This window comes from Ptychodera flava, chromosome 12 (assembly GCF_041260155.1).
Source record: "Ptychodera flava strain L36383 chromosome 12, AS_Pfla_20210202, whole genome shotgun sequence".
NCBI lineage: Eukaryota > Metazoa > Hemichordata > Enteropneusta > Ptychoderidae > Ptychodera > Ptychodera flava.
The window spans coordinates 14017295-14034205 of NC_091939.1; the positions used below are offsets into that span (position 1 = coordinate 14017295).

Below are 16911 nucleotides of genomic sequence, written 5' to 3' on the forward strand. Positions count from 1 at the left end.
TTGAAAGTGTGATCAAATTTAGCATTTATTTGTAATCCATAACTTTCAGGAAATGAATAATTCAATATTCAAGTTTATAAATGTCAACATTTTCATAGCCTAAGTTTTAACTTTATACCTGATCCATCAACTTGGTGATTAGCCATTTGTTAAAAATCAAATTTTCTAAATTCTATAAAATATTAGAATAGGTTGATAATGCTGTGAGGATGATACATTATGGTCGAAATTGTCTCTCCAACAAATTTAAACTTAATTATGGTTATTTCTCGATTTTCAATTTGCATGAAGTAAAAAGTCAATCATTCTGTCATATAATTTTGTCTAGGCCTATAATTCATTGACAAAAAGACCAACTGTAGCAAAATTATAGAAAAATATTTCGACTTGTGCACACAAGAAAAGATAATAAGCGAATGATACACTATCTTCAGATCACACGAAATTATCTCGTGCAGAGAAGAAAAGATCTCGTGATCACAAGATCTTTTCTTGTGCGCACGAGATCCTTTCTTGTGATCACAAGATCTTTTCTCGTGCGCACGAGATCTTTTCTAGTGATCACAAGATCTTTTCTTGTGCGCACAAGATCTTTTCTTGTGATCACAAGATCTTTTCTTGTGCTCTCAAGATCTTTTCTTGTGCTCTCAAGATCTTTTCTTGTGCTCACGAGATCTTTTCTTGTGCTCTCAAGATCTTTTCTTGTGCTCACGAGATCTTTTCTTGTGCTCTCAAGATCTTTTCTTGTGCTCTCAAGATCTTTTCTTGTGCTCACGAGATCTTTTCTTGTGCTCACGAGAAACTATCTCGTGAGCACAAGATCTTTTCTTGTGCTCTCAAGATCTTTTCATGTGCTCTCAAGATCTTTTCTTGTGCTCTCAAGATCTTTTCTTGTGCTCACGAGATCTTTTCTTGTGATCACGAGAAACTATCTCGTGATCACAAGATCTTTTCTTGTGCTCTCAAGATCTTTTCTTGTGCTCTCAAGATCTTTTCTTGTGCTCACAAGATCTTTTCTTGTGCTCTCAAGATCTTTTCTTGTGCTCTCAAGATCTTTTCTTGTGCTCACGAGATCTTTTCTTGTGCTCACGAGAAACTATCTCGTGAGCACAAGATCTTTTCTTGTGCTCTCAAGATCTTTTCATGTGCTCACAAGATCTTTTCTTGTGCTCTCAAGATCTTTTCTTGTGCTCACGAGATCTTTTCTTGTGATCACGAGAAACTATCTCGTGAGCACAAGATCTTTTCTTGTGCTCTCAAGATCTTTTCTTGTGCTCTCAAGATCTTTTCATGTGCTCTCAAGATCTTTTCTTGTGCTCTCGAGATCTTTTCTTGTGCTCACAAGATCTTTTCTTGTGCTCTCAAGATCTTTTCTTGTGCTCACAAGATCTTTTCTTGTGCTCACGAGAAACTATCTCGTGAGCACGAGATCTTTTCTTGTGCTCTCAAGATCTTTTCTTGTGCTCTCAAGATCTTTTCTTGTGCTCTCAAGATCTTTTCTTGTGCTCTCGAGATCTTTTCTTGTGCTCACAAGATCTTTTCTTGTGATCTCAAGATCTTTTCTTGTGCTCTCGAGATCTTTTCTTGTGCTCACGAGATCTTTTCTTGTGCTCACGAGATCTTTTCTTGTGCTCACGAGAAACTAAGACTGATTTGATTATGCCATAGAGTGGAGCAAGAGGGCCGGAGCACTGCGGCAAACACCAAAAGAAGTGACAGCTTCCAGTGTGCGATGTCTGTTGGGATTTTGGTCAATTATTGCTTTGTTTCACACCTTGCGTTGCACTGTACTGACAAACGAACATACGGAACGTGTACAAAGTTAGAGTTCCGATTTTGTTGCAGATGTCAGTTTAATTTTCGTTTTCGCGCATTAACAGTAATCGCCAAACTTTCCAAGATATATAGTTCAAGTCTTCCGCCATTTTAATCTACAGCATACCGTGACCATGATAACAAATTCACTACTAAGGTGTCTACTATGGTCGCCTCAAATTATATCAAACCAAAAATAAATGCACGGGTTTCTTTCCGATCAGTTGATAGACTGTATCCTCTAAATAATTATTGCAAATAAATTAGTTCTTTGCCACTACGTAAACACATAAAACTCGTTCTTTATTTTAAAGAAAACATGTGTTAAACGTAATATTACATTGTCAAAGTTGGAACCTTTCACATGGGGAACCACTGGACATTGTTCATATTGGTAAGTTATGAAAGAGTAAAAATGTTCACTCTAGCAAATGTGTTAATGTCTTGTTTTGGGAAAATGCAACACATACTCAAATGTTATACTAAGGACAATAACATCATATCGCAAAGTCCAACAACCAGAACATTGTCATTGAATACTGTAAATCTGGTAAAATCGAAGGTAAACAAAGAGAAATTATTGGCTTCATTGTTGGAGTTATCGAAATAAAAAAAGCTAATTTTATAATGTGCTGTAACACATGTCATCGCTTATAAATACTAACCATTGAAAGGTAACTGTGATCAAAAAAACTTCTTTGGATAGCATAACAAATAAGCAAACAAGACTAGCAAACACTATCACTAGTAAATCTTTTGTGTGTAAAATGACAAATTTTGGAGCACAAGAAAAGATCTTGAGAGCACAAGAAAAGATCTTGTGCTCAAGAGAAAAGATCTTGTGCTCACGAAAAACTATCTCGTGAGCACAAGAAAAGATCTTGAGAGCACAAGAAAAGATCATGTGCTCACGAGAAAAGATCTTGTGCTCACGAGATAGTTTCTCGTGAGCACAAGAAAAGATCTTCAGAGCACAAGAAAAGATCTTGTGCTCACGAGATAGTTTCTCGTGCGCACAAGAAAAGATCTTGAGAGCACAAAAAAAAAGATCTTGTGCTCACGAGAAAAGATCTTGTGCTCACGAGATAGTTTCTCGTGATCACAAGAAAAGATCTTGTGCGCACAAGAAAAGATCTTGTGATCACTAGAAAAGATCTTGTGCGCACGAGAAAAGATCTTGTGATCACAAGAAAGGATCTCGTGCGCACAAGAAAAGATCTTGTGATCACGAGATCTTTTCTTCTCTGCACGAGATAATTTCGTGTGATCTGAAGATAGTGTATCATTCGCTTATTATCTTTTCTTGTGTGCACAAGTCGAAATATTTTTCTATAATTTTGCTACAATTGGTCTTTTTGTCAATGAATTATAGGCCTAGACAAAATTATATGACAGAGTAATTGACTTTTTACTTCATGCAAATTGAAAATCGAGAAATAACCATAATTAAGTTTAAATTTGTTGGAGAGACAATTTCGACCATAATGTATCATCCTCACAGCATTATCAACCTATTCTAATATTTTACAGAATTTAGAAAATTTGATTTTTAACAAATGGCTAATCACCAAGTTGATGGATCAGGGATAAAGTTAAAACTTAGGCTATGAAAATGTTGACATTTATAAACTTGAATATTGAATTATTCATTTCCTGAAAGTTATGGATTACAAATAAATGCTAAATTTGATCACACTTTCAATGTTCACTATACGATAAGATCATGTAACATTGTGTAAAAATGAACATATACAATTTAAAGTTGACATTGATCAAAGTAAAAGTAATATACAAATATTGGTAGCACATTATATTACTGAATAGAGTACTATCAACTAATAACAGTAAATGTACTTGACTGTGTGATTGATAAAGCATTATTGTTGATCTCGGCAAGTCGAATTTAGAAGCCATCCAAACCTAATTTTGGACAAGTGAGAGTATAAATCAGATCATTAAAACATCGCTGATTCCGTTTATTATATAATTGGCATGAGATTTGAAATTGTAGTGTCATATACTGCCTCTGATACATAAATTTTAAACTGTATGGCCGCAAAATGCAAGGACTGGAATTTTACTCCCTAGGTCAACCACAAAAGAACGATAAATTATCTTGTGCTCTCAAGAAACTATCTTGTGCTCACGAGATAAGTTTCTCGTGATCACGAGATACTATCTTGTGCTCACGAGAAACTATCTCGTGATCACAAGATCTTTTCTTGTGCTCACGAGATAGTTTCTTGTGCTCACGAGAAAGATCTCGTGCGCACAAGAAAAGATCTTGTGAGCACGAGAAAAGATCTCGTGCGCACAAGAAAAGATCTTGTGATCACAAGAAAAGATCTCGTGCGTACAAGAAAAGATCTTGTGATCACAAGAAAAGATCTCGTGCGCACAAGAAAAGATCTTGTGATCACAAGAAAAGATCTTGTGCTCACGAGAAACTATCTCGTGAGCACAAGATAATTTTTTTATTTTTTGCTTTCAAACATGTCCCTTACGGGCTTTCATACTAACCCCACCCCGACAATCTTTACTCTATTTATTTGAAAGATATGTTTAATCACCTCGGAAAAAAATGAAGAAATACGAAAATAACTGTCACTGGAACAGGTTGTATAACTTATGTGCTTTTGGCAGTCTGTAAAGTATTGCTATTTCTATGCCGGCGTTCTCCTTGTTGGTGCAATCCAAGTAATTTTGTATAAACATCAATTCGTGCACTTGCTATTAGGTATCGTACACACTTTAGGATCATCATGCCTGTATCTCACTCAGGACATGACTCATTCCTTTATATTGCAGTTGCTTGTGAATAAAATATGATGTACTTGTCTTTTGATATGATGCAGGGGACTCTCTTTGTGGTGCCGTCCCTGTCGGAATTGAGAATATGGAAATACCAGACTCGCAGATGACAGCGAGTAGTGTCCACAGTGCCAATCATATGCCCCACCAAGGAAGACTGAACTACGTCGGTCCCGGGTCAAATTCCTGGTGTGCCAGACATAATACTGTCGGTCAGTGGCTGCAAATCAATTTAGGTGGTGAGAGAACTATTACAAAAGTGGCAACGCAGGTGAGAACATTGTTATCACAAGTGTATAGACTTTTGAAAACAATAATGATACTTAGCAAAATAAAAAATCGATATATATTATTATTTAACGGTTACATCTTCATATCCAGGGTCGAGGTGATGACGACAAGTGGGTGAAGACGTTTCATTTGGCATACAACGACGGTCAAGACTGGAAATACGTCCAGGACGATAACAACTTTCCGAAGGTACGAAAAAACATTCAGTTTTTTTTTTCAATTGGTTGCTTTGAACATCGGTACAAGTGGGATTATTCCAATAGTATTGACAGGAAGTTACGCTTTCGGCCCGTGGAGAGTCAGTCCATCTGCAACTGCTGATATTGCGAAAGAAGTGTGGGACACTCCTGAATTGGGTCTTGGTTTTATTACCCTGATGGAGGCAACTGTATGTTGTCGACGTTGGGTATCAAATATAGACCATTTGAAGACTTTGAAAAATGTGTTGTGGAATGTTGTTTCTCAATGAATTCTTAGTACGCATCCTAGCTAACGGTCGTGGAAGAAGTCTGTCACCACTTTTGTGTCATTGATATCGTTCACTCCCTTACCTTTCAGATCTTTGAAGGAAACAGCGACAGGAACACTATCGTTTATCACGACTTAGTCACCGACGCCTTCACCGCTCAGTATGTCCGGTTTTACCCCTTGACTTTGCAAGGCCACATGTGTATGAGAGTAGAGCTTTACGCTTGCACATAAACAGTATTGGCGCCAATTTTATCGATGTAAAAACCGCTTATCGCGGTGCAGTCGCTTAGCATGTAAGATTTTTATTAACTAAAGGTATAGCGGTTCATATAGAAATCATAGCTATAATCTGTATTGGCTATTTTACTTTCCTTGATAAATAAACGGATATTTGATATCACGATTGAGGCGACACTAATATGACCTACAGAGAGAAATCACATTTTACTTGAAAAAATATTGATTCTAAGATGTTGTTATATCTTTGTGTGCAATCGTTGTGATGACAGTACCTTGCTTAGACATCGACTGGCTGTTTGTTTTACTGTTATCACAATTTTAAAGTAGAACTCGCCACGGTGACATGATACATTTGGACTTTCAAGTTGTATGAATTCTATTCTGATCAACCACTTGTGTGAATATATTTTAAAGCGCTTTAGTGTAAGAAAAGTTTTCACGTCGTTAGTTTTCGGCGGCCATTTGGAGTTCAATTAACTCAAAAATATCAAAATACCCTGCAATTCTCTCATATATTCTCTGAACACTAAACTGAAAAAGCATTTTACGAAATTCACCTGTGAAATAGTGTATAAGTGCTTAATTAGTTAGAACACGATTGGAACTAATTTGGGATAATTGGATGGTGAAGTAATGTCAGTTTAATCTGCAATGTAAGCTTATCCGCTTTTCTTTTAAAAAATAATACAACTTTTTTGATAAATTTATACAATCTGAAGATCCAATCATTCCAAAGTAGCTCCAATCGTGTTTTAGTACTTTGACCTGTTTCCGCTTTAAATAAATTTCCCATCAGTTTAATAAAACTCGATATTTACAAAGAAAATGGAGGATACAACACCTATAAGTGGAAGAATGTCACTGTTGTATGTTGCTATGGATGGTGTCGTTTCTTCGATGATTCTAATGGGTATTGCATGCTGTACATTTATTTGCATGAAGTGAGCCACATCTGACGGGGCTGGGTTACGCGTTTATTAATAATCTTGTTCCAACTCATACATGCAGTTTCAGCCCACTATTAAGAATACCCGTATGCAGTTCCGCCATTAAATACATTTACACAGCAAACTTATTAAAATTGACCTTAAATTCATCAACGTGATGTAAAAATTAAGAGTCTGATATAGTCCCTTAAAATTTACTTTGCCGATGCCTTTACAATACCGGTAGTTAATCTGAATTTGCAAAAGAAAAAAAAGCAGACAAAATTATTGCAATTGTCAAAAATACAGTTTCATTTATTTAGAAACCTGGGAGAAGTGATATCTGACTTCATCATTATTGCATCGCCTGGTTGACGGGACGATATAGTGCTGGGTTCATATAATAATGTCATTTGCCGTGTTATTCATTATGGATCATGGCGCTCTGCATTATAGTTCCTGGAACACTTGCGCCCCTGTCACTCGACGCTGTCGCCATAGTGACGACAAAACATGTTAACCACAAACCAATAATGGGTGGAAGCAACCTAGACTCAAATTCAAACGGGATTGCCGTACGTCAAGAAATGTATCCCTCTTTGACGTTTGTATGAGTCTCTCAAAAGATTGTAGAACACATTCTTCTCTCTTCTTTAGATCACGAAAAACGAATTTACAAAGTCCGATTGTTGACAGGGCTATAGAGGAGGGTAGTATTTAAAAAAGAAAGTTTCTTTAACAGGCAAGAGATTGTAGAGAGTAGTCCTGAAGTTGAATGTTGTGCAAGGCTGAGAATGATTTTAGATAACTTAAAGCGCACTTCAATGCACGAGATTGGACCTACGCTTGAACAACAACGCAGACTTCAGTCAGGCTGAAGAAAACCTTTATTGTTCATCTAATTTTCTGTATCTTTTGAACGTGTTTGATGAGCAGTTATTTAAAATCTTCTCATCATTGCACGCGTACATCATCGGATATAGAAGCGGACACCAAATATGAGGGCTACCAAATATATCCACTGGACAATGATACAAACACATTATCACTGAATAAGCGTGGAGTACTTTGAGCTGATTCTGCAACGGTTTTCACATGAAATCAAAAATGGAAGGATAGAAACGGCAAAGTCCAAGAAAAATTTACAACTGCAAGACGTTACCCAGGGACGTTACTTATTCACATCTAAACGTAGAGGGCGTTTTGATTGCCAGCAAATGCACTGTGCTGCAACAAGAAGGAAGGAAAGGGGGAGGGGGCGAAGTAAGATGAAGACAAAACGATAGTGCATTGATTAGTGTTTTCCACCGTTGGGGGGGGGGGGGGGGGAGTGCGGGCTTGACAGGGAAATTTGACATTTTTTTCCAAACCACGTCAATTTCCAAATCCATAGGCTACAAAAATGTGAAATACCCAAGGGTGGGGAAAATGGAGGCTACATGCATATAATATAGGACTTTGTATCAGTCACTGTTAAACCTACCATTTTGTGGCATCGTCAATTCCTGCCGGGAGTGTTTTTTGCAATCAAATTCCCAGGATACGATTTGTGATCAATTTCCCATGTTGCCCCGTATTCTTCCCCCCCCCCCCTGCCTCCACTCCCAACCAGGATAAGATAAGATAGGTGCATAGACAAAGGCAGATAAAAACAAGAACAAAAACAAATGATCCCTTTCAAGTGTCTATTTACTAATTCAAATTGCTGTGACAATAACAACTACTGATTGACAAGTCTAGGATACATAAGGTATAAATACAAAGCAATCATAACACAAGTGTATTTGGGCAAGTCATAATTTATTTCCCATGTAGTACAGGACATATTCCATCTAAGTGTATCAGACAAAATGTCATTAAACTTACAATTTTGCACAAAAACCCAAAGCATTGGTTGATAATATTCATAACTCAAATTTTGCACCAATTTGAAATAAATCGCCAAGTGGTTGTAAATACAGTGCAAGATATTTTACACTTCAGAAAAATGCAACTAAAGACACACTAACAACTAAAGCAACTTCTGAAATATTTACAAGGACTGAATCCTGTATTCAAGTAATCCAGACTATGGATATTTTAGGAAGTGCTGGCAAAGATCAGATTTCAAGTCCCCTATAAAGATACTGTACCTATCAAATATATACTTATATTTGATTTGGTAAGAATAAATGGAACAGTCCATTTCAACACCCTCATATGCTCTCGTTCTTTAACTTGTTCACCCCTGTAAACAGGTCCACAACCACCAATGATATAAAACAATGTGCTGGGGCCAAAAAGTGGTTGAGACAGAGTTAAGCTGTCGTGAGCGGTTTTTTATTTCAGTTCCATTTTGCTTTTTAAAGTGACTACCTGTATTGAGTTTATGCTGTATATGACTAAAACATAAAATACACAATGTTTGTATGTTTTGACGGTAACAAATCTTTGGTTTTTGCACTTGCAGCTATGGCAATGTTGCAGTGGATTTTGTCCCACTGGCACCTGGGTTGATAACCTTGTTATCTTAAAAAACTTCTGTGGCTTCACTGGACGAGTCTGTTGTTGATCTGTCATTTTCAACATTGAAAAAATGATTTGTGTGTGAGTGTTTGTGTGTGTGTGTGTGTGTGTGTGTGTGTGTGTCTTAGGAGAAGAGAAAAGAAGTGATTTCACTGGAAACCCTGCCATTTGGAAATGGTGTGCTGGCACTGACCTCAAACTCCAAATACGGATTACTGTTATCATCTGCTTGAAAAAGGGCTAATTACAGATTTTCAGTTGGAGAAAAATTCTAGCAAACTTATTACCCCCATATTAAAAGTATGGCAAATATATTTTTTAAGAGACAAGATGAAAAGTAAAGGATTCTAAAGCTCTACATTGCACAAGTTAAGTAAACTGCAATACCTACATGTATCAAACATAAGTATCTAAACTTGTTATGCAACACACAAATGTAAAGACTTAACAGCTGCATCTGAAAGACATTTTGCAAAAGCCTCATTCTCTCTTCTGACCTTCTAAAACTCCTTCGAGAAATTGGTCTGTGTATCTATTATAGTCATGCCGCCACGGTCCATGTTAGCTATCATAATGTTAGCATGCAAAAACTACATACACTTGGGCAGTACGAGGTTAAACATTTCACTGTGTGAACTGTACTGCAAAGGGACTTTTTGTGTCTCCTCTTTATTCTGGTCTCAAAGGTAAGATTTATTTTTTTTTAATTCACTGCTGTCCACTTTATAATGTCAACTGTAGCACACCAAATATGGTTTCCATAAATACAGCCACACATATGTATCATTATTAATGAAAAAACGCAAGTCTAAATGCTATGCATGTGGTATCTGAAAAAATACTAAAAAAACCTTAGGAATGAAAGTGTTTAGAAGAAAGTGATGGAGGAGTACATCAAAATGAAGGATGAATTATTTTATCAGAGAAGGCAAGATACAATGGCTTATGTGCAATAATCTGACAGTTATTCTCTGCTCACAGTCTTTTTCTTTGTGAAGCTGGTCTGCTTTCAATGTATAAGAATTACATTACACATGTCACCAGTGAGACCAGCTTTACAGGGGCAATGCACATGATGCAGGTTTAAATCCCTCCATCCCTATTTTATTGTACATGGGTCCACACATGCTATTGTACACACAGGGAACGAACCAAATCCTGGTGGTGTGAGGGTCAGAGTGTCTCAATAGTAAGTCAGACTCTGTAGATTTGACTGAGGATTAGCAGAGGCATAGCACTATCAGTGGCATACATTTTTGAACTCTTCATCAAAAGCAAATACTGTAAGTTCTCCCTAAAAACTTGATGTGTTTTTACCCCTTTCCCACCATGATTTCGCAAAAACTAATTGTTATCAATGGGAGGTGTTAAACCGTGTACAGAAAACGGGGAGACAAGGTTAAGCAATTTCTGTGTGTGCTTTCTGTGGCAGTGCAACATTTTCATCACCCCGCCCTCTCTGTGTATCTTCCCACACCTTGTGATAGGAATACCGGTATTCATCTTGTACAACAGTTTTACCCTCGAATGGGTTATGACAAAATCATAAGAATATAGCATGTATGATTGCTCTACCCCGTGTTTGACTGGCAATCCCTGAGATACTGACAGGCATTAAGGTATGAATCAGACTCATGGGTGTTCTATGACCAAAACGAGACTGAAAAGTCTTAACAGTATATGAAGAAGCAAGCAGAACTGGCGTTTCTTATGTACTCTTGGCTACTGGGTTAGACTGGCTACTTGTCAAACACTAAAATGCTCCACTGAATGTGTGTTGTGTATACTGTTAGCAAATAGCTCAAAAAGTCCAAAATAGGATATTTATGAAATTTCTCTGTTACTTTTACTGTGGATTTAGTTTTTACCAAATGAATCATAATGAAAAAGGTGGTACTGATGTATAAATACATCAACTCAATGTTCAGGTGTATGTTTTCCTTGTCCTGAAGTTACAAAGGATGAATTCTTTGAAAATTTCTATATAAGTTCACCAAAGGCCTCCCATACAATTTCATTTTTCTGTAGCTTGCACATCGAACTGACAGAGGCAGTGAAACACTGGACATCACAGAGCTGTGAATTATCTAATCTGTACACCACACCACTACTACAGCAGTAACATAAAGCAGCACTTTATGGTTACATCCCAACACAAGTAAGGCGCTTTAAATAAAATTCTTTGTTTGCCGTCCGGGTGATGGTAGGTTTTCAGAGAAAATTAAGAAAACAAACACAACGTTAACACTATTACAAATAAAAAATATCATTTTTTCCAAAAGAAACAAAATAAACATTGAGCTTATGTTAATACACTTGTAGTTTTTGTCTGTGTTGGTTTTTTTTGCTGGTTGGCTGGTAAGTTTTTCGAAAATTCACAGATGGCAAACAAAGAATTTTCTTTAAATGGCCTAAACATATATGCACAACTTAGTGATAATTTGAACCTGGAAAAAGTCAATATCAAGAGGTACACCTACATGTACATGTCTTTTATAACACTAACGCCGTTAAAATGGCTCTGAAATATACACTGTCTGACAACATTCACTGATTCTTTCAAATTGAAAATGTCTCCCTGGCAGTTGTGTGTGTGATGTTTCACCAGAAAACAGGAGCGGGATGCTAGATAAGGCAATATTATTTAGGTTCTTTTATGCAGCAACAATCGCAGCAACAATAATTGCACATTGGCTGTTCTCCACGAAAATAAACACATTTGAAATGTGAAAACTTTCAAGTTAAGAGCATCATGTTGAGAAATTGCACCATTGATTTCATCTCTCTTTGAAATTTACCATGCTGTCCTTGTGGGCATGAGTCACACAATAGGAAAAACTAAAATATTTGAAGAGGGACATTTGGATTCCCATATTTGGAAATGTAATCTGATGATTGGGTCATGTGATTTTCTATATTTGGAAATCTACAGTGGGCACTGGATCACGTGACTTTCCATATTAGGAGATGTCAAGTGAGAATACATGTAAGAAAATATTGTTTGGTCGTCCACAATTGTGAACATCACCTGTGCATTATAGAAACTTTCACTAAGCGCAATGAAAGTTAAAAAGAGAGTGAAAATTCTCTGTCTTATTGAGGAGAAAAATTGCATATTCTAACATCCGACAGATACTAACTTGGAAAGTATCTCCCTTTCGTTAAAGTCATTTTGCGACAACTTCTGGTTGTAGGGGAGGCGGTAGTCGGTTTGTTTCAGTGCTGTTGTCTTGGTCTAAATTTGCTGGTTGTTTCGGCTGTTCAATGATCAGAGGTTTATTGGTCAGTACATCCTGTACGGCTTTCACGACACTGTCCCTGAAATCCTGGATCTCTCTCTGCAGACTTAACGCATTCTCCCGCAGCCGGTCCTGCCGCAGACGGAGCTCGTCCAGCGTCGCCAGGTTGGCGTACATCAGCCTCAGTCCCTCGCATATGGGCTCACCGTACTCCGTTCCCGGGGGCGTGACCTCTCCCGACATATAGCGGTCGTATTCTTCTTGTGTCAGCGACAGAGACTGCGCGTCCAGATTCTCAATGAATGTGACTGCACAGCACTGGAAGAGAAAATATAGTGATAATCAGAAAAGTGTAAACAATATATTTGTATCGTCAATTTTGTACTTGTAAAACATTATATAGTGTACAACCATTATTACTCAAGAAAACTTTTTAAATACATTGAAAGTGAAGCATTTCTAGATAGTATGTAAATTTCATCGGTTTAACATTTTGTAGCATATTTTGTATAATGCATCATTCAAAGCAATGGATCACGAAGGCTACATGCAACTTTTACAGGAGTTTGCTTATTTTTCTTCTATTAATTTTGAGATATTAAAGACCAAGAAGCTGTAACTTTTTGATGATTTTTTCTATGTTTTTTGTTTTAAATGTCAGTTAGGTTCTTGTTCTACTCCCTAAAACATGTTGTGAGACAGTATTCAGCTTGTTAACTTGGCCTATACATGTGTAAACATAGTTGCTCTTGCCATAGACAGTAGTTTCTCTATTGTCTATGCTATTGCTGACAAGAGAATTCTGATCTGGACTACAATTCAAAATAATAACAGTGAATTTTACCGGTAAAGACACTATTTTGACAAGCTAAATACATATAGTGGCTGTTTAAAAATGCTTTGGGGAGTATAACAATAACTTGGGATTGATATACAACAGAAAAATTCTGAAAAAATTATCGAAAGTTACAGCTACTTGCCAATATTGTAACAAAGCTGACTATTTATGATTACATAAAGACCAAATTAAAACACCTCATTGAAAAGTATTACATTTTCCTTGACTTATAAAAATATCTAATTTCTGTAAAATTGTAATACAGTCTAAAATTTTAGTTAGTTGCTGAAAGGGATTACTTTTCAACACATTTCTACTTTCACAATAAAATTTACACCAAAATTCTGATTGAGTATTACAGGTTACATTGTATTTTGCAGACTATCTTTCAATTTATCCACCCCTTTTTGAGCCAGCAACATTTTCTTGGTGGAGGTTAAAGTGTACTATACTAACATGCCTAGTTTTTGTTTTGTCAACACAGTACAGTGCATGTACATTTGGGTATGTGCTGCCCTTGTAGACAATTGAACTAACATTCTGACAGACGCTCAGTCAAACAATATCAGTTCACAAAACTAATGTACAGGCTGTGTTGACTATTTGGTGTGAGTATTTCTACATACAACAGAGGGTAGACCTGGTTGATACACATGTCCATGAACAAATATTTTGAGAAGCTTGTCATTAAAGGTATACAATCACCTGTATTCTAAATATGCCCATATATGGTCAAAGGGGCGTTTCTTGGTATTCAAAATGCCCATGTGAGGGCGCTGTTTTTAAAAAGCGGCCACCCGCTTGAAATCTGTGATTGGTTGATTTTCTCTTTCCATGGTAACAGTGGCAAAATTGAAACAGGTGACAGTACACCTTTAATATCTGAGGTATTTTAAGTCACCATTTGCTGATACTGGTAAATATATGTATATGTAGGGACTCACATGCATACACAAGTAAATTTTGCTGATTGCCAATGTAAGAGTAAAACTCACCAAATTAGTAAAGTAATAACCAGCTTCTCCCTGCATCAGTTTACTGGGATGACTAAACCTGGTGATGTACTGGATATTGGAGTGAAGTTGTGGTGGGTTGGCCTTCAGTATGATGTATATCAACACAGGGAGAAACTCGTCGGCACTGGCAGGCTGCCCTTTGGATATCCGTAAGACTGTGAAGATGTGCTTGCTACAGCGGACAATGCAACTCAACTTGTCTGCTGGAGAACGCCGTGAATTCATTTCTATTATATCTGTGGAGTAAAGCGAAAAAAGTCGTCGTCAGTCAAAATAGTTATATGTAGGTACCTGGTGTCATTGTTGGCCATTTGCTTTCTATATGCTGGCACTGTGAAAATCTTGAAACGAGATTATATAGCAGTTTCATTTTAGTAGTTTAGGAATATCATTTAGTTACATATTCACACTTACACTTACATGTACATGAGTGTACAGATTACAAATACTGTTTCGCATGTTTGTAAATGAATATTCTATCTTGTGATATAAGTGTAACCATCACAAAGTTTCAAGTATGGCAAAGTGCTTTGTTTCTTTATTCAAACCCTTCACTACAAGACTTTGCTGCATCCCCAGTTTGCAAAAGGGGGTTGGACCTGTGCACATGGGAAATGGGATGAAAGAGTCGAAGGTGACATTCTCACATGACAATACTAACACAACACCCACCACCTACTGTCACTTCACTTCCATATGTTCTACACTGAACGTGAGGCATGATCAAAGACAATATCAGACCATTTGATACCACACTGACAAAACATTTATCATTTCACTTCGTGATAATACAAGGGGCAATCATTTTTAAACCTTCTCCATTTTGCACAAGTGTGCCTGCTCTCTTATATCTATCATGAACTGCCTATCTACCATTCATTATCCAGGCCACAAAGTTCTGTCATGTACAAAATCACAATCATGTTTTCCATTATCCAGGTTTTATACCTATGATGTAACTGACCCTGCATGCATTGGATAGAGTCAACATCTTGTGTCGAGAACACAATTCCACTGACCTGTCTGAGCGCTTTCTATGAACTCAATAACTTCGGGCTTTTTCTCGTCGATGTCTGCATCAATCATTTCGGCCGATATCCAGTGCAGCCTGCGAATCCTGTTCTGAATCGCGAGGTCTTTCTGTTCGTCGTCGCAGAACGGCGGACAGAACACGGTCTTGTACAGCCTGGTCATGATGAACTTCTCCATGTTGTCCATCATTTTTTCATGCTGCTCTGGAGTGGACCCTAGAAATAGCCAAATCATCAGTTACAAAGTCTTTGGATACCATATTTATGCTGGGAGTATGGTTTTGATATTTTGCACTTCCACACAGTGTCACTGCTTGCCTGGTACTGTGGACTATTTTATTTTCACTGGAATTTATTTTAGCTGAAAACAGATTTTTTATGTTTCACTGTGATCTTATTTTCACTTCATCTGGTCTGACTACATGCAAAGTATAGAAAATTAAAATTTTCACTTTGGATTCTATTTTTAGCGGAAAAAAGGTCCAAAAGCAATTGGAAGTGAAATAAAATATCCACAGTATAAGCCTAACTTTTTGGAAGTTTTGGGATCACTTGTTCAGCAATTTGTCCAAAATCACAAGGGGACTTTGCCACTTACTGTAGGTCTTATCAAACATAGATACCCTAAAAAAATACAGTTTGATGATGATACTCTTGTTCTCATTTTGCCACATAATCATGAATTGTACGGCTGAACTCAAAAAGCTGAAAGATGGGTTCTTACGCCAACACAACTCTTGACCTGGACCCCTTTAACCCTTTGAGCGCCAAAGGCAATTTTTGTCACCTTTAGAAAATATACTCCCGTCAATTTTTTTCAGATTTTTGTCAAAATTTTGATAACAACTGTAGCCAATGAAATGTGATATCCATTTGGTCCAAAATTATCAAAAAAATTACAGAAAAATTCATAAAAATTTGTAAAATTTTGCACTAAAATTATGGTGGGACAAAAATTATAGTGCTCAAAGGGTTTATCATTACATTTGGTATTACCTGGTTATTTTCTCTATTCATCTGAAAAGAAGGACTGTTGCAGTCTACAGCGAAAATATGGGTTAAACGATTACAAGATCCTATGCTTGGCTAATGAACTACATGTAATAAGTCATAACATTTCATCTCTACCTTTAAAAGAGGAATGTGCCTGTAGCCTGTCGTTCATGTTCTGGTAGAAATCCTGAATGATTTCCGACTGCTCTTCCACGGCCAGATCTTCGTTCTCTTGCAGTTTATCGATTACCGCCCGGCTTTGCCGGGAAATGTCCTGAGCTGCCGGTTTCTTCAATGCTTTGAGGAATTCTGTGAAGTCACTGGCGGCCTGTTGGCTTTCCAGGCTAGGTTGTCTCTGCCCGGTCCACGGATGAGGAGCATCTGTTAAAAAGGTGAGGAAAAGAGCAGGAGGGGGTGAAAAGGGATGCTTGGTTACATGTACATTTTGGAAGTGTGTGTGTTGATGTGAGTACTCAGTTTTGGCATGTCTGCCATAAGCAGCAGCATCTCCACAGTGCGCACAGGTTCCATCGGCTTATACATGCACTCGTACATGTACCTGCATCATTTTTCTCAAGTATCTCATCAGCTAACAGAGTTTTCATCACAGTTGGGGCACTGTATAGCGATCTAATCTTTTGAATTTTTTTCTTGGTTTCCAAACATCATCAGCCAGAGCACAGAACAGCCCACTGGTCGCTTGGCATTTGTCTAGAACTTTGCTTCAGTGTAGGC

At 37.3% G+C, this 16911-nt stretch overlaps 2 protein-coding genes across 3 annotated transcripts in view; one reads left to right on the forward strand and one right to left on the reverse strand.

Annotated features, from left to right (window-relative positions):
• Window positions 1–6813, forward strand: part of LOC139145143 (lactadherin-like) — a 41566-nt gene extending 34753 nt beyond the window's left edge. The window contains exons 6-8 of the mRNA XM_070716116.1: window positions 4671–4897; window positions 5008–5106; window positions 5476–6813. Coding sequence (XP_070572217.1) covers window positions 4671–4897; window positions 5008–5106; window positions 5476–5619 — 470 coding nt within the window. The 3' untranslated portion in view covers window positions 5620–6813. The remainder of the gene's footprint in view (window positions 1–4670; window positions 4898–5007; window positions 5107–5475) is intronic.
• A 1522-nt stretch (window positions 6814–8335) lies between these two features.
• The window catches only part of LOC139145074 (rab5 GDP/GTP exchange factor-like), a 34294-nt gene continuing 25718 nt past the window's right edge, over window positions 8336–16911 (reverse strand). For both annotated transcript variants that reach the window (XM_070716017.1, XM_070716018.1), the window contains exons 4-7: window positions 16312–16557; window positions 15172–15399; window positions 14132–14388; window positions 8336–12616 (exon numbers count right to left, since the gene is read on the reverse strand). In XM_070716017.1, the coding sequence (XP_070572118.1) occupies window positions 12227–12616; window positions 14132–14388; window positions 15172–15399; window positions 16312–16557 (1121 nt within the window). In that variant the 3' untranslated portion in view covers window positions 8336–12226. The remainder of the gene's footprint in view (window positions 12617–14131; window positions 14389–15171; window positions 15400–16311; window positions 16558–16911) is intronic.